The following is a 27,544-nucleotide window of genomic DNA, read 5'->3' as shown; positions in this document are numbered from 1 at the left end:
GGACAGGACACCTGTGAAATTTGTTAGTTGTGTGATTTTTTTTTTTTCCAATTTTCACCAATGTATATTGCGATATGTAGTAACATATCCTTCCCATATTCACCGTCGGTGCTGTTTCCTTATATTGGAACGGTTGTTTAAAAACTAGATGTAATCAAAATACACCTTAAGTACAGTTAAATTACAAAACATCCTTTATCAATATATGGTACCTACTCTGGGACTGTATTCTGCACTGACCTTTTATATGTTCTTAAATGGGTTTTGTATGTTTTTGCATCCTTTTGAGATTCTAGATGTATGTTTAACAAGGTTATGAATAAATTTTATGTTTTTATGATTAATTTGGCTGCCTCGTGGTGTACTTTTAACCACTTGCCGACCGCCGCACGACTATATACGTCGACAGAGCGGCACGGGCAGGCAAAAGGACTTACAGGTACGTCCTTGCCTGCCCGCGGGTGGGGGGTCCGATCGGACCCCCCCCCGGTGCCTGCGGCGGTCGGCAAATCTCCCCCGGCGATCGGTGGTGAGGGGGAGGCCATCCATTCGTGGCCCCCCCCTCGCGATCGCTCCCAGCCAATGGGATCATTTCCCTGCCTCTGTATTGTACACAGAGGCAGAGGAAATGATGTCATCTCTCCTCGGCTCGGTATTTTCCGTTCCGGGCCGAGGAGAGAAGACTGCAATGTGAGTGCACAACACACACACACACAGTAGAACATGCCAGGCACACAAAACACCCCGATCCCCCCCCCGATCGCCCCCGATCCCCCCCCCCAATCACCCCCCCCTGTCACAAACTGACACCAAGCAGGTTTTTTTTTTTTTTTTTTCTTTCTGATTACTGTATTGGTGTCAGTTTGTGACAGTTACAGTGTTAGGGCAGTGAGTGTTAGGCCCCCTTTAGGTCTAGGATACCCCCCTAACCCCCCCTAATAAAGTTTTAACCCCTTGATCACCCCCCGTCACCAGTGTCGCTAAGCGATCATTTTTCTGATCGCTGTATTAGTGTCGCTGGTGACGCTAGTTAGTGAGGTAAATATTTAGGTTCGCCGTCAGCGTTTTATAGCGACAGGGACCCCCATATACTACCTAATAAATGTTTTAACCCCTTGATTGCCCCCTAGTTAACCCTTTCACCACTGATCACTGTATAACCGTTACGGGTGACGCTGGTTAGTTTGTTTATTTTTTATAGTGTCAGGGCACCCGCCGTTTATTACCGAATAAAGATTTAGCCCCCTGATCGCCCGGCGGTGATATGCGTCGCCCCAGGCAACATCAGATTAGCGCCAGTACTGCTAACACCCACGCACGCAGCATACGCCTCCCTTAGTGGTATAGTATCTGAATGGATCAATATCTGATCCGATCAGATCTATACTAGCGTCCCCAGCAGTTTAGGGTTCCCAAAAACACAGTGTTAGCGGGATCAGCCCAGATACCTGCTAGCACCTGCGTTTTGCCCCTCCGCCCGGCTCGGCCCAGCCCACCCAAGTGCAGTATCGATCGATCACTGTCACTTACAAAACACTAAACGCATAACTGCAGCGTTCGCAGAGTCAGGCCTGATCCCTGCGATCGCTAACAGTTTTTTTGGTAGCGTTTTGGTGAACTGGCAAGCACCAGCCCCAGGCAGCGTCAGGTTAGTGCCAGTAGCGCTAACACCCACGCACCGTACACCTCCCTTAGTGGTATAGTATCTGAACGCATCAATATCTGATCCGATCAGATCTATACTAGCGTCCCCAGCAGTTTAGGATTCCCAAAAACGCAGTGTTAGCGGGATCAGCCCAGATACCTGCTAGCACCTGCGTTTTGCCCCTCCGCCCGGCCCAGCCCAGCCCACCCAAGTGCAGTATCGATCGATCACTGTCACTTACAAAACACTAAACGCATAACTGCAGCGTTCGCAGAGTCAGGCCTGATCCCTGCGATCGCTAACAGTTTTTTTGGTAGCGTTTTGGTGAACTGGCAAGCACCAGCCCCAGGCAGCGTCAGGTTAGTGCCAGTAGCGCTAACACCCACGCACGCACCGTACACCTCCCTTAGTGGTATAGTATCTGAACTGATCAATATCTGATCTGATCCGATCAGATCTATACTGGCATCCCCAGCAGTTTAGGGTTCCCAAAAACGCAGTGTTAGTGGGATCAGCCCAGATACCTGCTAGCACCTGCGTTTTGCCCCTCCGCCCGGCCCAGCCCACCCAAGTGCGGTATCGATCGATCACTGTCACTTACAAAACACTAAACGCATAACTGCAGCGTTCGCAGAGTCAGGCCTGATCCCTGCGATCGTTAACAGTTTTTTTGGTAGCGTTTTGGTGAACTGGCAAGCGCCAGCGGCCTAGTACACCCCGGTCGTAGTCAAACCAGCACTGCAGTAACACTTGGTGACGTGGCGAGTCCCATAAGTGCAGTTCAAGCTGGTGAGGTGGCAAGCACAAGTAGTGTCCCGCTGCCACCAAGAAGACAAACACAGGCCCGTCGTGCCCATAATGCCCTTCCTGCTGCATTCGCCAATCCTAATTGGGAACCCACCACTTCTGCAGCGCCCGTACTTCCCCCATTCACATCCCCAACCAAATGCAGTCGGCTGCATGAGAGGCATTTTCTTTATGTCCTCCCGAGTACCCCTACCCAATGAACCCCCCCAAAAAAGATGTTGTGTCTGCAGCAAGCGCGGATATAGGCGTGACACCCTATTATTGTCCCTCCTGTCCTGACAATCCTGGTCTTTGCATTGGTGAATGTTTTGAACGCTACCATTCACTAGTTGAGTATTAGCGTAGGGTACAGCATTGCACAGACTAGGACACACTTTCACAGGGTCTCCCAAGATGCCATCGCATTTTGAGAGACCCGAACCTGGAACCGGTTACAGTTATAAAAGTTACAGTTACAAAAAAAGTGTAAAAAAAAAAAAAAAAAAAAACACAAACAAAAATATAAAATAAAAAATAATAGTTGTCGTTTTATTGTTCTCTCTCTATTCTCTCTCTCTCTATTCTCTCTATTGTTCTGCTCTTTTTTACTGTATTCTATTCTGCAATGTTTTATTGTTATTATGTTTTATCATGTTTGCTTTTCAGGTATGCAATTTTTTATACTTTACCGTTTACTGTGCTTTATTGTTAACCATTTTTTTGTCTTCAGGTACAGCATTCACGACTTTGAGTGGTTATACCAGAATGATGCTTGCAGGTTTAGGTATCATCTTGGTATCATTCTTTTCAGCCAGCGGTCGGCTTTCATGTAAAAGCAATCCTAGCGGCTAATTAGCCTCTAGACTGCTTTTACAAGCAGTGGGAGAGAATGCCCCCCCCCCCCCCATCGTCTTCCGTGTTTTTCTCTGGCTCTCCTGTCTCAACAGGGAACCTGAGAATGCAGCCGGTGATTCAGCCAGCTGACCATAGAGCTGATCAGAGACCAGAGTGGCTCCAAACATCTCTATGGCCTAAGAAACCGGAAGCTACGAGCATTTTATGACTTAGATTTCGCCGGATGTAAATAGCGCCATTGGGGAAGCATTTTATCACACCGATCTTGGTGTGGTCAGATGCTTTGAGGGAAGAGGAGAAATCTAGGGTCTAATAGACCCCAATTTTTTCAAAAAAGAGTACCTGTCACTACCTATTGCTATCATAGGGGATATTTACATTCCCTGAGATAACAGTAAAAATGATTAAAAAAAAAAAAAAATGAAAGGAACAGTTTTAAAATAAGATAAAAAAGCAAAAAAATAATAAAGAAAAAAAAAAAAAAAAAGCACCCCTGTCCCCCCTGCTCTCGCGCTAAGGCGAACGCAAGCGTCGGTCTGGCGTCAAATGTAAACAGCAATTGCACCATGCATGTGAGGTATCACCGCGACGGTCAGATCGAGGGCAGTAATTTTAGCAGTAGACCTCCTCTGTAAATCTAAAGTGGTAACCTGTAAAGGCTTTTAAAGGCTTTTAAAAATGTATTTATTTTGTTGCCACTGCACGTTTGTGCGCAATTGTAAAGCATGTCATGTTTGGTATCCATGTACTCGGCCTAAGATCATCTTTTTTATTTCATCAAACATTTGGGCAATATAGTGTGTTTTAGTGCATTAAAATGTAAAAAAGTGTGTTTTTTTCCCCAAAAAATGCGTTTGAAAAATCGCTGCGCAAATACTGTGTGAAAAAAAAAAATTAAACACCCACCATTTTAATCTGTAGGGCATTTGCTTTAAAAAAATATATAATGTGTGGGGGTTCAAAGTAATTTTCTTGCAAAAAAAAATAATTTTTTCATGTAATCAAAAAGTGTCAGAAAGGGCTTTGTATTCAAGTGGTTAGAAGAGTGGGTGATGTGTGACATAAGCTTCTAAATGTTGTGCATAAAATGCCAGGACAGTTCAAACCCCCCCCAAATGACCCCATTTTGGAAAGTAGACACCCCAAGCTATTTGCTGAGAGGCATGTCGAGTCCATGGAATATTTTATATTGTGACACAAGTTGCGGGAAAGAGACAAATTTTTTTTTTTTTTTTTTTTTTTTTTTTTTTGCACAAAGTTGTCACTAAATTATATATTGCTCAAACATGCCATGGGAATATGTGAAATTACACCCCAAAATACATTCTGTTGCTTCTCCTGAGTACGGGGATACCACATGTGTGAGACTTTTTGGGAGCCTAGCCGCGTATGGGACCCCGAAAACCAAGCACCGCCTTCAGGCTTTCTAAGGGCGTAAATTTTTTATTTCACTCTTCACTGCCTATCACAGTCTCGGAGGTCATGGAATGCCCAGGTGGCACAAACCCCCCCCAAATGACCCCATTTTGGAAAGTAGACACCCAAAGCTATTTGCTGAGCGGTATAGTGAGTATTTTGCAGACCTCACTTTTTGTCACAAAGTTTTGAAAATTAAAAAAAGAAAAAAAAAATTTTTTTTTTTGTCTTTCTTCATTTTCAAAAACAAATGAGAGCTGCAAAATACTCACCATGCCTCTCAGCAAATAGCTTGGGGTGTCTACTTTCCAAAATGGGGTCATTTGGGGGGGGTTTGTGCCACCTGGGCATTCCATGACCTCCGAAACTGTGATAGGCAGTGAAGAGTGAAATCAAAAATGTACACCCTTAGAAATCCTGAAGGCGGTGATTGGTTTTCGGGGTCCCGTACGCGGCTAGGCTCCTAAAAAGTCCCACACATGTGGCATCCCCGTACTCAAGAGAAGCAGCAGAATGTATTTTGGGGTGCAATTCCACATATGCCCATGACCTGTGTGAGCAATATATCATTTAGTGACAACTTTGTGCAATAAAAAAAAAAAAAAAAATAATAAATTGTCACTTTCCCGCAACTTGTGTCAAAATATAAAATATTCCATGGACTCAACATGCCTCTCAGCAAATAGCTTGGGGTGTCTACTTTCCAAAATGGGGTCATTTGGGGGGGGTTTGTGCCATCTGGGCATTTTATGGCCTTCAAAACTGTGATAGGTAGTGAGGAGTAAAATCAAAAATGTACGCCCTTAGAAATCCTGAAGGCAGTGATTGGTTTTCGGGGCCCCGTATGCGGCTAGGCTCCCAAAAAGTCCCACACATGTGGTATCCCCATACTCAGGAGAAGCAGCTAAATGTATTTTGGGGTGCAATTCCACATATGCCCATGGCCTGTGTGAGCAATATATCATTTAGTGACAACTTTTTGTAATTTTTTTTTTTTTTTTTTGTCATTATTCAATCACTTGGGACAAAAAAAATGAATATTCAATGGGCTCAACATGCCTCTCAGCAATTTCCTTGGGGTGTCTACTTTCCAAAATGGGGTCATTTGTGGGGGTTTTGTACTGCCCTGCCATTTTAGCACCTCAAGAAACGACATAGGCAGTCATAAATTAAAGGCTGTGTAAATTCCAGAAAATGTACCCTAGATTGTAGGCGCTATAACTTTTGCGCAAACCAATAAATATACACTTATTGACATTTTTTTTACCAAAGACATGTGGCCAAATACATTTTGGCCTAAATGTATGACTAAAATTGAGTTTATTGGATTTTTTTTAGAACAAAAAGTAGAAAATATCATTTTTTTTCAAAATTTTCGGTCTTTTTCCGTGTATAGCGCAAAAAATAAAAACGGCAGAGGTGATCAAATACCATCAAAAGAAAGCTCTATTTGTGGGAAGAAAAGGACGCAAATTTCGTTTGGTTACAGCATTGCATGACCGCGCAATTAGCAGTTAAAGCGACGCAGTGCCAAATTGTAAAAAGTGCTCTGGTCAGGAAGGGGGTAAATCCTTCCGGGGCTGAAGTGGTTAAAATCTGATATTATGGAGTAACAATAATATTCCTCTATTTTCTTGGGGTCTTAGTTTTTAAGAGTTATTGTCGCCTGCATTGTACTGAGGATAAACCTAAAGCTACAGTCCAGACTGATATATTACAAATCATTTAATAACTACATGCCTCTTCAAATTGCAACAAGTGTAAATACCTGAAACTGTCTTTATGCTAGTCATTTCTAAACCTCTGCACAATAGAATTCGCCCAGGGAAAGTCGGTACGCTGAGGCTGCTCTGCAAGCATGTGATGGCAGGAGGGGAGAGATTTTATCACGAGGTGTGATTTCTGTGCCCCTCTTGTGAATGTTGAGGATTCATTTCTCTACAGTACCCGCAGCTACAGTGGTCAGTGAGGGCTTGTTTTAAAGCTCATTTACTACTTAAGTGTTTATAAATATTTAAATGTACTTATAATTATCCATAGCCTGGTCACCTGTTCATTTCAGACCCAGGGCTTACATGTTCCGTCCTACATATATCAGAAGAAATTTTGCAATAATCCGTCTTTTGCCATGTGTGTGTTAAGCAGCTGTCACACATACAGTTTAAGCTGGCCATATACTGATTGAAATTCATCGGATTCAACAGGGACTGGCTGAATTTCAGTGTGTGGCTGTCCCCTCTCAACAGAAGTTGTTAGACTTCTGTTGAAGGGACATTCTGGAAATTTTTTCTCGATCAACGACTGTAGCTGTAGGGATCAGTGTATTCTGACAGCAGTGGTTCAATTGTCAGAATACAATGTCCAGTGGGGGGCAGGGAAATCCTCCATCCACCCCATTTGTGTATATGGAGGAACCTAATAGGTTTGTTTAGTTTTTTTTTTTTGTTTTGTTTTTTTTCGTTCAGCCAGCTTTCTAACAAAAACAAAAAAAAAACCCTAACAGCGTATGACTAGCTTTTAGAATGCAGTGGAAACATGATAATAAAACAATGTCTTGACTCGTAGTTTAAACATGATTAAAAAGTACCTTTCGATTATTTATTCATTTTATGTTTTTACTCTGCAGATGTCAGATGCTCTATCCTGAACCTGTGTCCATTCATGTATATTGTTAGTAACGATGAAGATCTCTATTCACATGTTCTGCGTAAACTGTTTAATGAGTCTCACAGCATATTTGTGAACCTGCAGAAGAGTGAAGAAGAGTCATCCAGCAGGACACGTAAAGCAGAGTATGTAACAACTATATGGCATACGGCCTTTGGGGGTCATGTATGGAAAAATACAAACCTTGTATGTATGGGCAAGTGTGCACCTTTATTCAGCACTCTGACAATATTAAAGTGTTCATTCCTATTTACAGAAAGGGTAAATCCCCACCTCTCCTTCCCCAGTCTGTGCTGTACTTGCCTCCTGTGATGTTGAGCTGACAGTGCCCACACAGCCTGTCCAGTGGTCTGGGGATTTGAAATCCCCACTCTTCTCCCTCTACTATTCACTTTCTCGCTCTATTCACTGTGCAGGCACTGACCAATCAGATTCGCTCTGGTCCATCCTGGAAGCACTGCACAGACAAGAGGGAGAAGAGCGGGGATTTCAAATCCCTGGACTGCTGCATGGGCAAAGACAGTTCAGAATCACTGGAGGTAAGCACTGGGGACTGGGATGGGCTGTATCGTGCTCCCCTTTTTTCCTTGTTTTTTCTGAAAAGGTAAACTAACACTCTAAATCAATGTTTTCCAACCTCAGGCATTCTACTTTCAATGGGACATATTTTGCGTATTCTGTTTATACTGCTCTCACCCATACAGTTTTCATTAGAGATGTTGCATTGCTACCTGCTTCTCCTCAATCAGTAGTCTCTTCTCTGGAAAGGGAGGTTCATGCTCCTCATTTCTTGAATGGAATGAAGACGCCTTTGCTGAATGAACCAATGTGCCCCTGGATTGTTGGCAGACAGCACAAACTAAGATCCTGTTGCAGGTCCTCTATAGGTATTAAAGCACACCTGGAGACCTTCACTGAACTTGATCTCCTTGAGCTAGGTCCTTCTATTGTGGCTCACATACAGCCTTCTGAGGAGGTTTGTTCTGATTCCTTTCTTTGGTTTTGATCCTTTTCAGGTGAAGGTTTTTAACTGTTCAACTAAGGTTCCAGTCCCTCTCTTCATAACTGGATGCTTAATTGCTGTGCCTGGACATGCTGGGTAGAGGACAGGTTATATGGGGGCTTGCTTGCAACTTTTCTCTTAGCGTGTGACCCAGCATCCTGTAGGCTGCAGTAAAAACCTCTGTTTCTAAATGCCTACGGCCCTCAAAATATTATGAGAAGTACAAAAATCTTTTAAAAAAAAAAAAGCAATATCCAATAATGTCACCGGCAACAACATTTGAAATGTCAGAATTTCCTGTGATCGCCAGCAGCCATTTTTAAAGACACCCTCTCACTAGACCTAATACTGTAATTTTAAAAGTTTGTGTAATATAGCTTACACTGTAGTTTTTTATTGCACATAGTTATTAAATGCAGAGTTATAGCTATCAGAAAAATGAGAAGAATCTAACTAACTTTTCAATTCTACTCTTTACCCGCCGCCGGGTGCTGTCAAACCCCCCTCCAGCCACTATTCCAGCCTTGTCTGACTGTTTCTCCTGAACAGTCTCAAGAAATGACTATTGACAGCACTAAGGCTTTGTTGGGGATTATGTCTGTGCAGGGCCAGCAATCACTGGCATGATATTTGTTGATGCCCTTATAGCAAAAAATAGCTGAAGTAGTGACTTATTTCTTGGAGATAATGGTGAGCAGTACTTCTCTTGTTTTATAAGTAATCTTACTACAGAGATGCATCTCCTCCTGACCTCATCTGATCCCTCCATGAAGAGAAAAACTATAACTTGAATAAAAAATTATAAATCAAGATAAAAAATTAATTCTTTCCAACCAGGAATGTTGTGAATTACAGCATCTCACAGAAGTGAGTACACCCCTCACATTTTTATAAATATTTTATTTATATCTTTTCATGTGACAACACTGAAGAAATGACACTTTGCTACAATGTAAAGTAGTGAGTGTACAGCTTGTATAACAGTGTAAATTTGCTGTCCCCTCAAAATAACTCAACACACAGCCATTAATGTCTAAACAGCTGGCAACAAATGTGAGTACACCCCTAAGTGAAAATGTCCAAATTGGGCCCAATTAGCCATTTTCCCTCCCCGGTGTGATGTGACTTGTTAGTCTTACAAGGCTGTAGGTGTGAATGGGGAGCAGGTGTGTTAAATTTGGTGTTATCGCTCTCACTCTCTCATACTGCTCACTGGAAGTTCAACATGGCAAAGAACTCTCGGAAGATCTGAAAAAAAGAATTGTTGCTCTACATAAAGATGGCCTAGGCTATAAGAAGATTGCCAAGACCCTGAAACTGAGATGCAGCACGGTGGCCAAGGCCATACAGCGGTTTAACAGGACAGGTTCCACTCAGAACAGGCCTCACCATGGTCGACCAAAGCAGTTGAGTGCACGTGCTCAGCATCATATCCCGAGGTTCTCTTTGGGAAATAGATGTATGAGTGCTGCCAGCATTGCTGAATGGGTGGGGGGGTCAGCCTATCCGTGCTCAGACCATACGCTGCACACTGCATCGTATTGGTCTGCATGGCTGTCGTCCCAGAAGGGAGCCTCTGCTAAAGGTGTTGCACAAGAAAGCCTGCAAACAGTTTGCTGAAGACAGGAAGACTAAGGATATGGATTACTGATGAGACCAAGATAAACTTATTTGGTTCAGATAGTGTCAAGCGTGTGTGGTGGCAACCATGTGAGGAATACAAAGACAAGTGTGTCTTGCCTGTAGTCAAGCATGATGGTGGGGGTGTCATGGTCTGGGGCTGCATGAGTGCTGCTGGCACTGGGGAGCTACAGTTCATTGAGGGAACCATAAATGCTAACGTGTACTGTGACATACTGAAGCAGAAAATGATCCCTTCCCTTCGGAGACTGCGCCGCAGGGCAGTATTCCAACATAATGACCACATACACCCCTTCAAGACGACCACTGCCTTACTAAAGAAGCTGAGGGTAAAGATGATGGACTAGCCAAGCATGTCTCCAGACCTAAACCCTATTGAGCATCTGTGGGGCATCCTCAAACGGAAGGTGGAGGAGCGCATGGTCTCTAACATCCACCAGCTTCGTGATGTCATCATGGAGGAGTGGAGGAGGACTCCAGTGTCAACCTGTGAAGCTCTGGTGAACTCCATACCCAAGAGGGTTAAGGCAGTGCTGGAAAATAATGGTGGCCACACAAAATATTGACACTTTGGGCCCAATTTGGACATTTTCACTTAGGGGTGTACTCACTTTTGTTGCCAGCGGTTTAGACATTAATGGCTGTGTGTTTAGTTATTTTGAGGGGACAGCAAATTTACACTGTCATACAAGCTGTACACTCACTACTTTACATTGTAGCAAAGTGTCATTTCTTCAGTGTTGTCACATGAAAAGATATGATTACATTTTTACAAAAATGTGAGGGGTGTACTCACTTTGTGAGATACTGTATATCTGTGCTAACTTTGTAATGGAGGCCATACATGATTCTTTTCTTTCCTTCATTTTTTTTTTTTTCCATTCAACATGTGGATTGAAGGAAAAATTAGCCAATTCTGTCAGCCACGCATTCAATGGGGGAGAGGGAGAGAATCCTCTCGCTTTGCTATTGTATTCTTCTGGCTGGGAGCCTTCCCCGCCGGCAGAATACAATGATCACTGTTTCCGGCTATAGCAGGCAGCGCTGATCATTTGGGAAAAGCCTGACAGGCTGGTTGTATACAAGTCAGTCATTAGATTGACTTGTGTACAACCAGTTAGCCCATATATGAACTGAAATTCAGCTGGAGCCTGCTGAACTGCCTGAATTTCATTCCATGTATGACCAGCTTAAGTGTCAAATCCTAATGCAAGCAAGTGAAATGTTTTCCAAAATTTTTATGATAATGTAAATTGGGCTGCTGTGTTTAAATCCTTTTGGCACAAACCTCACTTGATCTTATCTTAATGTATAACTAACCATTTATGGAAACTGATTACTAATCCTGTGTGGGCCACTGTATCCTCAAATAAGGGAGAGGGTTGCTATTCTAAATTAAAGGACAATCTTTGACTTTTAGGGAAATGTTTTAACTTAAGATTCACACTCAAAACCAATTAGAAAAATGTGTACATTTTGGATGACCCCCCCCAAGTTTTATCATTGCTTTACATTAAAATATTTCATAAGTACAATTTTTATCACGGGACTATCGAGTTATCTTTTGGGGTATACAGTTGTGCTCATAAGTTTACATACCCTGGCAGAATTTGATATCTTGGCCATTTTTCAGAGAATATGAAGGATAACACAAAAACTTTTCACTCATGGTTAGTGTTTGGCTGAAGCCATTTTATTATCAATCAACTGTGTTTACTCTTTTAAAATCATAATGACAACAGAAACTAGCCAAATGACCCTGATCAAAAGTTTACATACCCCAGTTCTTCATACCGTGTGTTGCCCCCTTTAACCCTTTCATGACTAAGCCTATTTTTGACATTTGGTGTTTTACAAGTTAAAATCCGTATTTTTTGCTAGAAAATGACTTGGATCCCCCAAACTTTATATATATATATATATATATATATATATATATATATATATATATATATATATATAATTATATTTTAGCAGAGAATAAAATGGCGATTGTTGCAATATTTTATATCACACGGTATTTGTGCAGCGGTGTTTTAAACACAACTTTTTGGGAAAAGGGACACTTTCATGAATTTTAAAAAACCAAAAAGTAAAGTTAGCCCGATTTTTTTTTTTTTTTTTTTTTTTTTTTTTTTTCGGGATAATGTGAAAGATGATGTTACGCTGAGTAAATAGATACCAAACATGTCACGCTTTATAATTGCACGCACTCGTGGAATGGCGACAAACTACGGTACCTAAAACTCCCCATAGGCGACGCTTTACATTTTTTTTACAGTTACCAGGTTAGAGTTACAGAGGAGGGCTGACTTCCGTATGCGTTTTCTTTGCTGCGCAAGATCGCAGGGACAGGGGCGCTTTAAAAATATTTTTTTCTTATTTATTTTTATATTAACCACTTGACGACGATGTACGTCGGCAGAGCGGCATGGGCAGGCAAAAGGGCTTACATGTACGTCCTTGCCTGCCCGCGGGTGGGGGGTCCGATCGGACCACCCCCCCGGTGCCTGCGGCGGTCGGCAAATCCTCCCCGGCGATCGGTGGTGAGGGGGAGGCCATCCATTCGTGGCCCCCCCTCGCGATCGCTCCTGGCCAATGGGATCATTTCCCTGCCTCTGTATTGTACACAGAGGCAGAGGAATTGATGTCATCTCTCCTCGGGTCGGCATTTTCCGTTCCGGCGCCGAGGAGAGAAGACTGGAATGTGAGTTACACAAACACACACATACAGTAGAACACGCCAGGCATACATTACACCCCCGATTTCCCCCCCCCCCCCCCCCCCCCCCACACTGACACCAAGCAGTTGTTTTTTTTTTTGTTTTGTTTTTTTTTGTTTTGTGACAGTTAGTGTGGTGGGACAGTTACTGTTAGTCCCCTTTAGGTCTAGGATACCCCCCTAACCCCCCCAATAAAGTTTTAACCCCTTGATCACCCCCCATCGCCAGTGTCGCTAAGTGATAATTTTTCTGATCGCTGTATTAGTGTCGCTGGTGACGCTAGTTAGGGAGGTAAATATTTAGGTTCGCCGTCAGCGTTTTATAGTGACAGGGACCCCCATATACTACCTAATAAAGGTTTTAACCCCTTGATTGCCCCCTAGTTAACCCTTTCACCACTGATCACCGTATATCTGTTACGGGTGACGCTGGTTAGTTTGTTTTTTATAGTGTCAGGGCACCCGCCGTTTATTACCGAATAAATGTTTAGCCCCCTGATCGCCCGGCGGTGATATGCGTCGCCCCAGGCAGCGTCAGATTAGCGCCAGTACCGCTAACGCCCACGCACGCACCGTACACCTCCCTTAGTGGTATAGTATCTGAACGGATCAATATCTGATCCGATCAGATCTATACTAGCGTCCCCAGCAGTTTAGGGTTCCCAAAAATGCAGTGTTAGCGGAATCAGCCCAGATACCTGCTAGCACCTGCGTTTTGCCCCTCCGCCCACCCAAGTGCAGTATCGATCGATCACTGTCACTTACAAAACACTAAACGCATAACTGCAGCGTTTACAGTCAGGCCTGATCCCTGCGATCGCTAACAGTTTTTTTGGTAGCATTTTGGTGAACTGGCAAGCACCAGCCCCAGGCAGCGTCAGATTAGCACCAGTACCGCTAAAACCCATGCACGCACCGTACACCTCCCTTGGTGTAGTATCTGAACGGATCAATATCTGATCCGATCAGATCTATACTAGCGTCCCCAGCAGTTTAGGGTTCCCAAAAACGCAGTGTTAGCGGGATCAGCCCAGATGCCTGCTAGCACTTGCGTTTTGCCCCTCCGCCCGGCCCAGCCCACCCCAAGTGCAGTATCGATCGATCACTGTCACTTACAAAACACTAAACGCATAACTGCAGCGTTCGCAGAGTCAGGCCTGATCCCTGCGATCGCTAACAGTTTTTTGGTAGCGTTTTGGTGAACTGGCAAGCACCAGTGGCCTAGTACACCCCGGTTGTAGTCAAACCAACACTGCAGTAACACTTGGTGACGTGGCGAGTCCCATTAGTGCAGTTCAAGCTGGTGAGGTGGCAAGCACAAGTAGTGTCCCGCTGCCACCAAGAAGAAGACAAACAGGCCCATCGTGCCCATAATGCCCTTCCTGCTGCATTTGCCAATCCTAATTGGGAACCCACCACTTCTGCAGCACCCGTACTTCCCCCATTCACATCCCCAACCAAATGCAGTCGGCTGCATGAGAGGCATTTTCTTTATGTCCTCCCAAGTACCCCTACCCAACGAACCCCCCCAAAAAAGATGTCGTGTCTGCAGCAAGCGCGGATATAGGCGTGACACCCGCTATTATTGTCCCTCCTGTCCTGACAATCCTGGTCTTTGCATTGGTGAATGTTTTGAACGCTACCATACACGAGTATTAGCGTAGGGTACAGCATTGCACAGAATAGGCACACTTTCACAGGGTCTCCCAAGATGCCATCGCATTTTGAGAGACTCGAACCTGGAACCGGTTACAGTTATAAAAGTTAGTTACAAAAAAAAGTGTAAAAAAAATATATATATATATAAAATTAAAAAAAAATAGTTGTCGTTTTATTGTTCTCTCTATTCTCTCTCTATTGTTCTGCTCTTTTTTTACTGTATTCTATTCTGCAATGTTTTATTGTTATTATGTTTTATCATGTTTGCTTTTCAGGTATGCAATTTTTTTATACTTTACGGTTTACTGTGTTTTATTGTTAACCATTTTTTTGTCTTCAAGTACGCCATTCACGGCTTTGAGTGGTTATACCAGAATGATGCCTGCAGGTTTAGGTATCATCTTGGTATCATTCTTTTCAGCCAGCGGTCGGCTTTCTTGTAAAAGCAATCCTAGAGCTAATTAGCCTCTAGACTGCTTTTACAAGCAGTGGGAGGGAATGCCCCCCCCCCCCCACCGTCTTCCGTGTTTTTCTCTGGCTCTCCTGTCTCAACAGGGAACCTGAGAATGCTGACCATAGAGCTGATCAGAGACCAGAGTGGCTCCAAACATCTCTATGGCCTAAGAAACCGGAAGCTACGAACATTTCATGACTTAGATTTTGCCGGATGTAAACAGCGCCATTGGGAAATTGGGAAAGCATTTTATCACACCGATCTTGGTGTGGTCAGAGAGATCTAGGGTCTAATAGACCCCAATTTTTTCAAAAAAGAGTACCTGTCACTACCTATTGCGATCATAGGGGATATTTACATTCCCTGAGATAACAATAAAAATGATTAAAAAAAAAAAAAAATGAAAGGAACAGTTTAAAAATAAGATAAAAAAGCAAAAAAATAATAAAGAAAAAAAAAAAAAAAGCACCCCTGTCCCCCCCTGCTCTCGTGCAAAAGCGAACGCAAGCGTCGATCTGGCGTCAAATGTAAACAGCAATTGCACCATGCATGTGAGGTGTCACTGCGAACGTCAGATCGAGGGCATTAATTTTAGCAGTAGACCTCCTCTGTAAATCTAAAGTGGTAACCTGTAAACCTGTAAAGGCTTTTAAAGGCTTTTAAAACGGTATTTAGTTTGTCACCACTGCACGTTTGTGCGCAATTTTAAAGCATGTCATGTTTGGTATCCATGTACTCGGCCTAAGATCATCTTTTTTATTTCATCAAACATTTGGGCAATATAGTGTGTTTTAGTGCATTAAAATTTAAAAAGTGTGTTTTTTCCCCAAAAAATGCGTTTGAAAAATCGCTGCGCAAATACTGTGTGAAAAAAAAAATGAAACGCCCACCATTTTAATCTGTAGGGCATTTGCTTTAAAAAAATACCGTATTTATCGGCGTATAACACGCACATTAATTTTAAGAGGGAAATTTCAGGAAAAAAACTTACATTTGAAATAAGGAACTTTGAAGCAAAAAAATGGTCAGTGCCCATCTGCAGCCTCACAAGTGCCATTAACGTAGCCTCATCAGTCCACACCAATGCAGCAGCCTCACCATTGCCATCAATGCAGCAGCCTTTACCATTGCCATCAACGCAGCAGCCTCACCGTTGCCATCAACGCAGCAGCCTCACCGTTGCCATCAACGCAGCAGCCTCACCGTTGCCATCAACACAGCAGCCTCACCGTTGCCATCAACGCAGCAGCCTCACCGTTGCCATCAACGCAGCAGCCTCACCGTTGCCATCAACGCAGCAGCCTCACCGTTGCCATCAACGCAGCAGCCTCACCGTTGCCATCAACGCAGCAGCCTCACCGTTGCCTCAGTGCAGCCTGATTGATGCCCATCTGCAGCCTAGAGGGAACAGGGAGGGACGAGCTTCGACAGATTACATACAGTGAGAATCTCCTATGATAGACAGAACAGTGGTCCAATGGCGGCCCAGGAGACAGGACTCCCTATTACAGAGGCCGCCAAGTAAAAAGGAGATTCTCACTGTATGTAATGTGATGGAGCTCATCCTGCTCCCCTCCCTGTCCCCTCCGAGGCAGCTAAAATTGAAGTATTGGCGTATAACACGCACATGGTATTTGCACCTGATTTTCATGGTGAAAAAGTGAGTGTTATACGCCAATAAATACAGTATATAATGTTTGGGGGTTTAAAGTAATTTTCTTGCAAAAAAAAAATATTTTTTCATGTAAACAAAAAGTGTCAGAAAGGGCTTTGTCTTCAAGTGGTTAGAAGAGTGGGTGATGTGACATAAGCTTCTAAATGTTGTGCATAAAATGCCAGGACAGTTCAAAACCCCCCCAAATGACCCCATTTTGGAAAGTAGACACCCCAAGCTATTTGATGAGAGGTATAGTGAGTATTTTGCAGACCTCACTTTTTGTCACAAAGTTTTGAAAATTGAAAAAAGAAAAAAAAAAATTTTCTTGTCTTTCTTCATTTTCAAAAACAAATGAGAGCTGCAAAATACTCACCATGCCTCTCAGCAAATAGCTTGGGGTGTCTACTTTCCAAAATGGGGTCATTTGGGGGGGTTTTGTGCCACCTGGGCATTCCATGGCCTCCGAAACTGTGATAGGCAGTGAAGAGTGAAATGAAAAATTTACACCCTTAGAAATCCTGAAGGTGGTGATTGGTTTTCGGGGCCCCGTACGCGGCTAGGCTCCCAAAAAGTCCCCCACATGTGGTATCCCCATACTCAGGAGAAGCAGCTAAATGTATTTTGGGGTGCAATTCCACATATGCCCATGGCCTGTGTGAGCAATATATCATTTAGTGACAACTTTGTGCAAAAAAAAAAAAAAACATTTGTCACTTTCCCGCAACTTGTGTCAAAATATAAAATATTCCATGGACTCAACATGCCTCTCAGCAAATAGCTTGGGGTGTCTAATTTCCAAAATGGGGTCATTTGGGGGGGTTTTGTGCCATCTGGGCATTTTATGGCCTTCAAAACTGTGATAGGCAGTGAGGAGTGAAATCAAAAATGTATGCCCTTAGAAATCCTGAAGGCGGTGATTGGTTTTCGGGGCCCCGTACGCGGCTAGGCTCCCAAAAAGTCCCACACATGTGGTATCCCCGTACTCAGGAGAAGGAGCTGAATGTATTTTGGGGTGCAATTCCACATAGGCCCATGGCCTGTGTGAGCAATATATCATTTAGTGACAACTTTTTGTAAATATTTTTTTTTTTTTTTTGTCATTATTCAATAACTTGGGACAAAAAAATAAATATTCAATGAGTTCAACATGCCTCTCAGCAATTTCCTTGGGGTGTCTACTTTCCGAAATGGGGTCATTTGGGGGGTTTTGTACTGCCCTGCCATTTTAGCACCTCAAGAAATGACATAGGCAGTCATAAACTAAAAGCTGTGTAAATTCCAGAAAATGTACCTTAGTTTGTAGACGCTATAACTTTTGCGCAAACCAATAAATATACGCTTATTGACTTTTTTTTACCAAAGACATGTGGCCAAATACATTTTGGCCTAAATGTATGACTAAAATTGAGTTTATTGGATTTTTTTTATAACAAACAGTAGAAAATATCATTTTTTTCAAAATTTTCGGTCTTTTTCCGTTTATATCGCAAAAAATATAAACGGCAGAGGTGATCAAATACCATCAAAAGAAAGCTCTATTTGTGGGAAGAAAAGGACGCAAATTTTGTTTGGGTACAGCATTGCATGACCGCGCAATTAGCAGTTAAAGCGACGCAGTGCCAAATTGGAAAAAGTCCTCTGGTCCTTAGGCAGCATAATGGTCCGGGGCTGAAGTGGTTAATAAATTGTGTTTAAAAAAAAAGTTTTGATCACTTTTATTGCTGTCACAAGGAATGTAAACATCCCTTGTGACAGTAATAGGTGGTGACAGGTACTCTTTATGGAGGGATCGGGGGTCCTCCTTTGCACTTCAAAGTATTCAGATCGCCGTTTTTGGCGATTCTGAATACTGTTTATTTTTTCTAAAACCGGCGGCATTGGCAGCCGAGTAAACAGGAAGTGACATCGGTGGAACGGGAGGCCCGGTAAGAGCGGCAGGAGGGGGGGGGACATCCCCTCCTGCTCCTCCGGTATAACAGCCGAGCAGCTTTTAGCCGCATCGGTTGTTATACCTGGAAAGCCAATCGTCGGCTCTATAAAACCGTACCGGGATGATGCCTGCAGCTGCGGGCATCATCCCGGTATAACCCCCGAAAGCCGAGTACGCACATCTGCGTACGCTCGGCGGGAGGGGGTTAACATCAATGACAGCTTGAAGTCTTTTGTGGTATTTGTGGATGAGGCTCTTTATCTTCTCAGATGGTAAAGCTGCCCATTCCTCTTGGCAAAAAGCCTCCAGTTCCTGTAAATTGTTGGGCTGTCTTGCATGAACTGCACGTTTGAGATCTCCCCAGAGTTGCTCGATGATATTGAGGTCAGGAGACTGGGATGGCCACTCCGGAACCTTCACTTTATTCTGCTGTAGCCAATGACAGGTTGACTTGGCCTTGTGTTTTGGATCATTGTCATGTTGGAATGTCCAAGTAAGTCCCATGTGCAGCTTCCTGGCTGATGAATGCAAATGTTCCTAAACTATTTTTTGATAACATACTGCATGCATCTTGCCATCAATTTTGACCAAATTTCCTGTGCCTTTTTGTAGCTCACACATCCCTAAAACATTGCGATCCACCTCCGTGTTTCACAGTAGGAACGGTGTACCTTTCATCATGGGCCTTGTTGACTCCTCTCCAAATGAATCGTTTATGGTTGTGTCCAAAAAGCTAAATTTTGGTCTTATCACTCCAAATGACTTTGTGCCAGAAGGTTTGAGGCTTGTCTCTGTGCTGTTTTCCATATTGTAAGCGGGATAATTTGTGGTATTTGTGTAGTAATGGCTTACTTCTTGTGACTCGACTATGCAGCCCATCTTTCTTCAAGTGCCTCCTTATTGTGCATCTTGGAACAGCCACACCACATATTTTCAGAGAGTCCTGTATTTCACCTGAAGTTATTTGTGTTTTTTTTCTTTGCATCCCAAACAATTTTCCTGACAGTTGTGGCTGAAATTTTAGTTGGTCTACCTGACCGTTGTTTGGTTTCAACAAAACCCCTCATTTTCCACTTCTTGATTAGAGTTTTAACACTGCTGATTGGCATTATCAATTCCTTGGATATCTTTTTATATCCCTTTCCTGTTTTATACAGTTCAACTACCTTTTCCCGCAGATCCTTTGAAAATTCTTTTGCTTTCTCCATGACTCAGAGATCCAGAAACTTTTACACACACACATACATACACACACACACATACATACACACACACATAACAAGCACACAGATCACAGGTGAGGATGGTTACCTTTAATAGCCATTGAAACCCCTTTGTGTCAACTTGTGTGTATGTTATCAGGCCAAAATCACCAGGGTATGTAAACTTTTGGTCAGGGTCATTTGGGTAGTTTCTGTTGTGATTATGATTTAATAAGAGTAAACACAGTTGAATGATAAATGGCTTCAGCCAAACACTAACCATGAGTGAAAAATGTTTTTGTGTTTATCATTCATATTCTCAGAAAATGGCTTAGAAATCATAAATTCTGCCAGGGTATGTAAACTTATGAGCACAACTGTATATTTGGAACTGTGAAAATTTACATTGGGAAAAATTACAGAAAAAAATGCTTTTTTTTTCCCTATTAACCTAGGAAATCAAAATACACATAGCCAGATATGCTTCTAAATCATTGCCCTGTTTTGTCTCAAATTATGTATCATACACAGTTACAGTGCATCCGGAAAGTATTCACAGCACTTTACTATTTCCATATTTTATTATGTTACAGCCTTATTCCAAAATTGATTAAATTTAATTATTTTGCTCAAAATTCTACAAACAATACCCCATAATGACAATGTGAAAGAAATTTGTTTGAAATCTTTGCAAATTTATTAAAAATTAAAAATCACATGTACATAAGTATTCACAGCCTTTGCTCAATACTTTGAAGCACCTTTGGCACCAATTACAGCCTCAAGTCTTTTTGAATAAAGAGTTCAATCTTTGTTTCATTGGACCAGAGAATTTTGTTTCTCATGGTCTGAGAGTCCTTCAGGTGCCTTGTGGCAAACTCCAGGCGGGCTGTCACGTGCCATTTACTGAGGAGTGGCTTTCGTCTGGCCACTCTACCATACAGGCCTGGTTGGTGGAGTGCTGCAGAGACCATTGTTCTGGAAGTTTCTCCTCTCTCCTCCACAGAGAAACACTGGAGCTCTGTCAGAGTGACCATCGGGTTCTTGGTCACCTTCCTGACTAAGGCCCTTCTCTGCCGTGCGCCCCACTCTAGGAAAAGTCCTGGTGGATCCAAACTTCTTCCATATATGGATGATGGAGGCCACTGTGCTCATTGTGACCTTCAATGCTGCAAAAAATTTTCTGTACCCTTCCCCAGATCTGTGCCTCGATACAATCCTGTCTCTGGGGTCTACAGACAATTCCTTGGAATTCATGGCTTGGCTTGTGCTCTGACATGCACTGTTAACTGTGGGACTTTATATAGACAGGTGTGTGCCTTTCGAAATCATGTCCAATAACTGAATTTACCACAGGTGGACTCCCATCAAGTTGTAGAAACATCTCAAGGATGATCAGTGGAAACAGGATGCACCTGAGCTCAGTTCTGACTGTCATGGCAAAGGCTGTGAATACTCTATGTTCATGTGATTTTTATTTACGTTTAATAAATTTGCAAAGATATCAGAATCTTTAAAAAAGATTGAAGAATTTTAAAGCAAAATAATTAATTGAATCCATTTTAAAATAAGGCTGTAACATAACAAAATGTGGAAAAAGTGAAGCGCCGTGAATACTTTCCGATTGCACTGTATAAGGTAGGGATGCTACACAGCCTAAGTACAAAAAAAGCCCTGAAACTGAACTGGTTAAAAAGTAAGCAGGCAATGGCTTTCTTACTTCCTTTCTTTTAAGTAGGAAAACCTGAAGTGTGTGCAGGACTGCCAGAAAAGAAGGAACTCCTGATCAAAGTTTGTGTGGAAGTACAGTTATTATAAAGCTTGACCAAAAACTACAATAAAATGTTTTAAACAAAGGAAGTTGGGAATGAGTGACAATATAGTGAGCCATTTCTTAAACATGGACATCATTTCAAATGACCTTTTCTGTCTTGATTCATCTTTTTATGATTTGGTTTTTCACAGGCTAGTCCAAGTCAGTAAAAATTATCGCTCAGTTCTGCGTGCCTGCATGCTTGAAATGCTCACATTAAGGGGTAAGTAATTGTTTCCAGTATGTCATTTGATGAGCCGTTGGTTCTCTGAATGACACACTATTCTGAATTGTATAAAAATCCTTTTCAAAGACCTGTTTTGGGGGGCCTTTAATAATGAAATCTGGGTTGATTCAAATATATTTTGCCCATCTCTAGCAGCCTGCTTTTTTTTTTTTTTTTTTTTTATTTAGCTTCCAAATATTTCCCTATCTGTAAAAAATCTAATTTATTTCGCGTCCATGGAAAGTTGTTTACCATTGGGTTACACTACTGCCTACAGACAGATTAAACAAAAAGTAAATTTCAGAATCTTTAATACTTAAAGGGGTTCTAAAGGTATTTTTTTTTTTTAAATAACAAACATGTTATACTTACCTTCACTGTGCAGCTCATTTTGCACAGAGTGGCCCCGAACCTGGTCTTCTGAGGTCCCTCGGCGTCTGTTTCAGCTCCTCCCCACAAGGACTCACCACCTTAATGCGAGCTCCCTCGCATGGTGGTTAGTTCTTGCGGGCGCGCTCCCGTGATACAGCCGGCAGCTATAGCCGTTCACTGTATCACTCGGCCCCGCCCCCAGGTGCGCTGCGTCATTGGATGTGATTGACAGCAGCGCGAGCCAATGGCTGCGCTGCATTCAATCCATCCACTGTAGCCAATCAGCGGCCAGGCTGAGCGGCGAAGAGGATGTCGGGAGCGAGCACGGGTCTTTCGAGGGGTCAGGTAAGTAAAACGGGGGGGGGGGCTGGGGGCGGCGGTATTGTCGGAAGTTTTTTCACCTTAATGCATAGAATGCATTAAGGTGAAAAAAAAACATTTACCTTTACAACCCCTTTAAATAAATAACACCCTTCATTTGTCTATGCTGCGTTATTTATGGCAGAATGGAACTCTATCTTATCCAGGTGTTCTCTGGATTTAAAGGGATTAAGGGCTAATTCACACAGAACAGACAGCTACTAGAGAGGTAAACCACAGTGGTTTGCTTTCCGACAGCTGTCTGTTCTGGCTGCATGTGGTGCATGATTCAGTGCAGAATACAGCTCCTTCCTTTTTTTTTTTTTTTTTTTTTTTTTTTTTTTTTTTTTTTATTCATTTAATGTTTGACACACAACAGAAATTTAAACATTTAAAGGATACTTTTTTTTTGCAATATAGCCATTTTACCAATATATGAAGAATCCTTTAACAAATTAGCCAAGGTAATAAAGGCAATGGAAGCATTTATTATGGAAGCAAAACACATTAAATTGGAACATTAGTCAGAAAATGTAAGTCCTGCTAGATCATCATGCTGGCCTCTCTTGCAGGTATAGCTATGTAAAACAATAAAAATAAGTGCCTATACGGTTTAAAATCCAGTGGTACACTGTCTCGCACTGCTCTGCACATGCTCAGTTGGTTTATTTTTTGGCATTGTGCCTAAAATCAGAGCCACTAGGGGCAAATCCAATGACGGCCTTAAGATTTATGCTGCTGAGGGTCTCTGGGCTTCAGCAAAATGGCAGTCTCCAGCAAGAAGAAAGATGTGTAATCCTGGAGGCAATTTACAGCACACATTAATTTTTTGTAGCATAATTATTAATGTGGAATGGATGCTTCTTGCTAAAAAAAAAAAAAAAAAAAATATTTAATGAAGTTTAAAGAGATACTGCAGTTTGCTCACATAATTTGTAATAAAAACATCTTTGCTATTCTGAAGCTTCCTTCCAACCACTTTGCATATTTTTTTTATATATTCAGTACTTGCCAAATATGCTGCAGAAATCTCCCTCCACTGAGTCTGGCTGCATCCATTTTAACTGTGGGCAACTGAAGCTGCTGCCTGTTCACTTCCTGGATTTACACAGACACACAGAGGCACACCTCCAGCTCTGCAGCTCTCTTTGGACTTCTCTTATGACTCATCCCCCTCTCCCTGTGTCAATTTTGCGTTTTGGCGGGGTAGATGAGAAACTGCCACAGATCCTAATACTTTTAATTTCCAGGGGAGGTATATTCTTCTTCTTCTTGATGTTGTGGAGGAAGACGGTATTCTGATGAATACAGTCAGGTCCATAAATATTGGGGCATCGACACAATTTTAAACTTTTTGGCTCTATACGCCACCACAATGGATTTGAAATGAACAAGATGTGCTTTAACTGCAGACTTTCAGCTTTAATTAGAGGGTATTTACATCCAAATCAGGTGAACGGTGTAGGAATTACAACGGTTTGTATATGTGCCTCCCACTTTTTTAAGGGACCAAAAGTAATGGGACAGATTAACAATCATCCATCAAACTTTCACTTTTTAATTCTTTGTTGCAAATCCTTTGCTGTCAATTACAGCCTGAAGTCTAGACATCACCAGACGCTGGGTTTCATCCCTAGTGATGCTCTGCCAGGCCTCTGCTGCAACTGTCTTCAGTTCCTGCTTGTTCTTGGGGCATTTTCCCTTCAGTTTTGTCTTCAGCAAGTGAAATGCATACTCAATCGGATTCAGGTCAAGTGACTGACTTGGCCATTGCATAACATTCCACTTCTTTCCCTTAAACTCTTTGGTTGCTTTTGCAGTATGCTTGGGGTCATTGTCCATCTGCACTGTGAAGCGCCGTCCAATGAGTTCTGAAGCATTTTGCTGAATATGAGCAGATAATATTGCCCAAAACACTTCAGAATTCATCCTGCTGCTTTTGTCAGCAGTCACATCATCAATAAATACAAGAGAACCAGTTCCATTGGCAGCCATACATGCCCACAACATGACACTACCACCACCATGCTTCACTGATGCGGTGGTATGCTTTGGATCATGAGCAGTTCCTTTCCTTCTCCATATTCTTCTCTTCCCATCACTCTGGTACAAGTTGATCTTGGTCTCATCTGTCCATAGGATGTTGTTCCAGAACTGTGAAGGCTTTTTTAGATGTTTGGCAAACTCTAATCTGGCCTTCCTGTTTTTGAGGCTCACCAATGGTTTACATCTTGTGGTGAACCCTCTGTATTCACTCTGGTGAAGTTTTCTCTTGATTGTTGACTTTGACACACATACACCTACCTCCTGGAGAGTGTTCTTGATCTGGCCAACTGTTGTGAACGGTGTTTTCTTCACCAGGGAAAGAATTCTTCCGTCATCCACCACAGTTGTTTTCCGTGGTCTTCCGGGTCTTTTGGTGTTGCTGAGCTCACTGGTGCGTTCTTTCTTTTTAAGGATGTTCCAAACAGTTGATTTGGCCACACCTAATGTTTTTGCTAGCTCTCTGATGGGTTTGTTTTGTTTTTTCAGCCAAATGATGGCTTGCTTCACAGCTCTTTGGATCTGATATTGAGAGTTGACAGCAACAGATTCCAAATGCAAATAGCACACTTGAAATGAACTCTGGACCTTTTTATCTGCTCCTTGTAAATGGGATAATGAGGGAATAACACACACCTGGCCATTGGACAGCTGAGCAGCCAATTGTCCCATTACGTTTGGTCCCTTAAAAAGTGGGAGGCACATATACATACTGTTGTAATTCCTACACCGTTCACCTGATTTGGATGTAAATACCCTCAAATTAAAGCTGAAAGTCTGCAGTCAAAGCACATCTTGTTTATTTAATTTCAAATCCATTGTGGTGGTGTATAGAGCCAAAAATATTAGAATTGTGTCGATGTCCCAATATTTATGGACCTGACTGTATGTGTGCAAATAAATTAAGAAGAGGGTAGGGGTTAATCTTTTCCACTGCTTTTTTTTTTTTTTTAGTGGAATACCCTAAAATTGCAGATATAATTAAGAAAATTAAATGTGCCTAATTATGTTTGCATATAAACAATTACATTTGAATTTGAAGTGTGGATGTTGGTTTCCAAGTTGTAAACCACAGACCGTAAGCTCTATTCTGTCACCTAGATATTTTAATAAAAAGAAGGGTTTAAAAACCTGGTTCTTATGGTGTGGTATATAGACATGCCGCTACTGTAGGGGAAATGGAAATACTAATTTTATTAGATCAGTGATGACAATGTGCTCCCCATTGGGAACTTCAATAACTGTAACACGCATTATGTAGTGTATGTAATAGAATATACACAACATTCCTTACAGTATGTAGGATATACAATTTGTTCCTCAGAATAAGAAGTGCAGAAGCCTACTCAATGGTTGTAATAACGAGGATTATTGACCATCCAATGTATCAAAACACTCTCTACAGAACACTTTCTCTGGAATAGAGGGGTTTTGTTTCAAAGGTGGTGATTTATATACAAAAACTTCTTGAAAGAGAGTTGCTTTGGATACTTGGACTGAGGACAAGCTCTCTTTTTGGCTTGAACCATTACTTGGGCTTGTTCATCAAATAAATTAATTTGTATTTATTATTCTATTACATTTTGTAGTCTTTGTACAGGTAGGCATTTATTCTTATCTAGATGCTGATGCTATAACCAATCATTGTAATACTTGTGTAACATTTATCTGCTATACAGTATATAGGTGTTATTGTGCACTTCCTTTTCTAGAAGAGTGTATGTGTATATGTGTGTATATATATTGTTTATGTGTTGCAATGTTTGAGTACGTATGATTACAGCCGAGTGCCTGTTCACACCAGAATATGGTGCGTTTCCTGCATAGTGTTCAAAATGCATGTCAGTGTTGACACTCCCAATGCAGGTCACAAACGCAGTGTGCAGATCGCATGGTACAGAAGTTGCAGTGCATTTTTGCATATGCAGTACATTTTTTAAATCCGAATCTGTGTGCAGGACTACTTGTTATATCTTCCTGTTCTTTTTTTAGAGACCAATCCTTGATTAAGGCCTTTGAACAGGGAGTCTCCCTGTTCTTTCCCACATGACTTTGTGGGCTCTGAACCTGGTTCTCTCTGTGCTTCAGAAATTGCCACGTGAACTTATTTGAGACATTCTTTTCTACTCTCATCAACAAGGTGGTATTACTTGCAGGTTTTACCTCTTTGAGGCAAGTGTAGGAGTTTCTGGCCTTATCCTGCTGAAGAACCCTTTTTGGTATTGCATAAGGACAAGTAGGCGTTGAGGCTTCTTCCTGCATAAGGTAGTTTCTGCCTTTCACCTCAACCAGGACCTTGTTCTTCCATCGTACTCTCCGGCTTTAGTTCACCAAAAGGAAGTTTCCCTCTATTGTATAGATGTAGTTCAGCTCATGAGAGTCTCTCAGCCACTGCCTCTTTCTGGAACAATGATTCCCTTTTTGTAATCCCAGATGAACCCTGTAAGAGAGCTCTGGCGTCACATCCCACCATCTAGGTGGCTCAGACAGACCATCATCCAGGCTTATGGTCTATAGCAGGGGTCTTCAAACTGTGGCCCTCCAGGTGTTCAGGAACTACAATTCCCATCATGCCTAGTCATGTCTGTGAATGTCAGAGTTTTACAATGCCTCATGGGATGTGTAGTTCTGCAACAGCTGGAGGGCCGTAGTTTGAGGATCCCTGGTCTATAGTATTGGGTTCCATCTTTTCCTATCAATGAAGGTACATGCTACTAGATCTGTGAATGCCTCTTGGGGGTTAAGCAACTGTTTCCAGATTTGCAAGGGTACTACCTGGTCCCACATGGTCTCTAAGTTCTATCAGGTTAACTTTGCGACCCCATCTGATTTCAGCTTTGAGAGTAAGGTCCTTCTGGGAGCTCTGTGACTACTCTGGCAGTCCATAGATCTCTGGTGTTTTTTTATTTTTATATTTTATCATGGGTCTGTTAAAGTTTGTTTGCTGTGTTGCCTATCCCTAAGTTGAACTTTTTTGAAATCTCAAAGGTGAAAGCCTTCCCATGTCCTATAATGGACGAGAATGAAAATGTTTTTTGTGCTCACCATTAAATCTTTTCCTTGGATTCCTTTTGAAGGATGCAGGTCCCACAA

The 27,544-nt window shown here is 42.2% G+C and overlaps 1 protein-coding gene across 2 annotated transcripts in view; it reads left to right on the top strand.

Annotated features, from left to right (window-relative positions):
• NUP85 (nucleoporin 85) overlaps positions 1 to 27,544 on the top strand; it is a 110,852-nt gene that overhangs the window by 11,471 nt on the left and 71,837 nt on the right. For both annotated transcript variants that reach the window (XM_073606168.1, XM_073606167.1), the window contains exons 3-4: positions 7,329 to 7,494; positions 21,603 to 21,673. In XM_073606168.1, coding sequence (XP_073462269.1) covers positions 7,329 to 7,494; positions 21,603 to 21,673 — 237 coding nt within the window. The remainder of the gene's footprint in view (positions 1 to 7,328; positions 7,495 to 21,602; positions 21,674 to 27,544) is intronic.

This window comes from Aquarana catesbeiana, linkage group LG12 (genome assembly GCF_042186555.1).
Source record: "Aquarana catesbeiana isolate 2022-GZ linkage group LG12, ASM4218655v1, whole genome shotgun sequence".
Taxonomy (NCBI): domain Eukaryota; kingdom Metazoa; phylum Chordata; class Amphibia; order Anura; family Ranidae; genus Aquarana; species Aquarana catesbeiana.
This window is presented reverse-complemented; position numbering and strand designations above follow the sequence as displayed.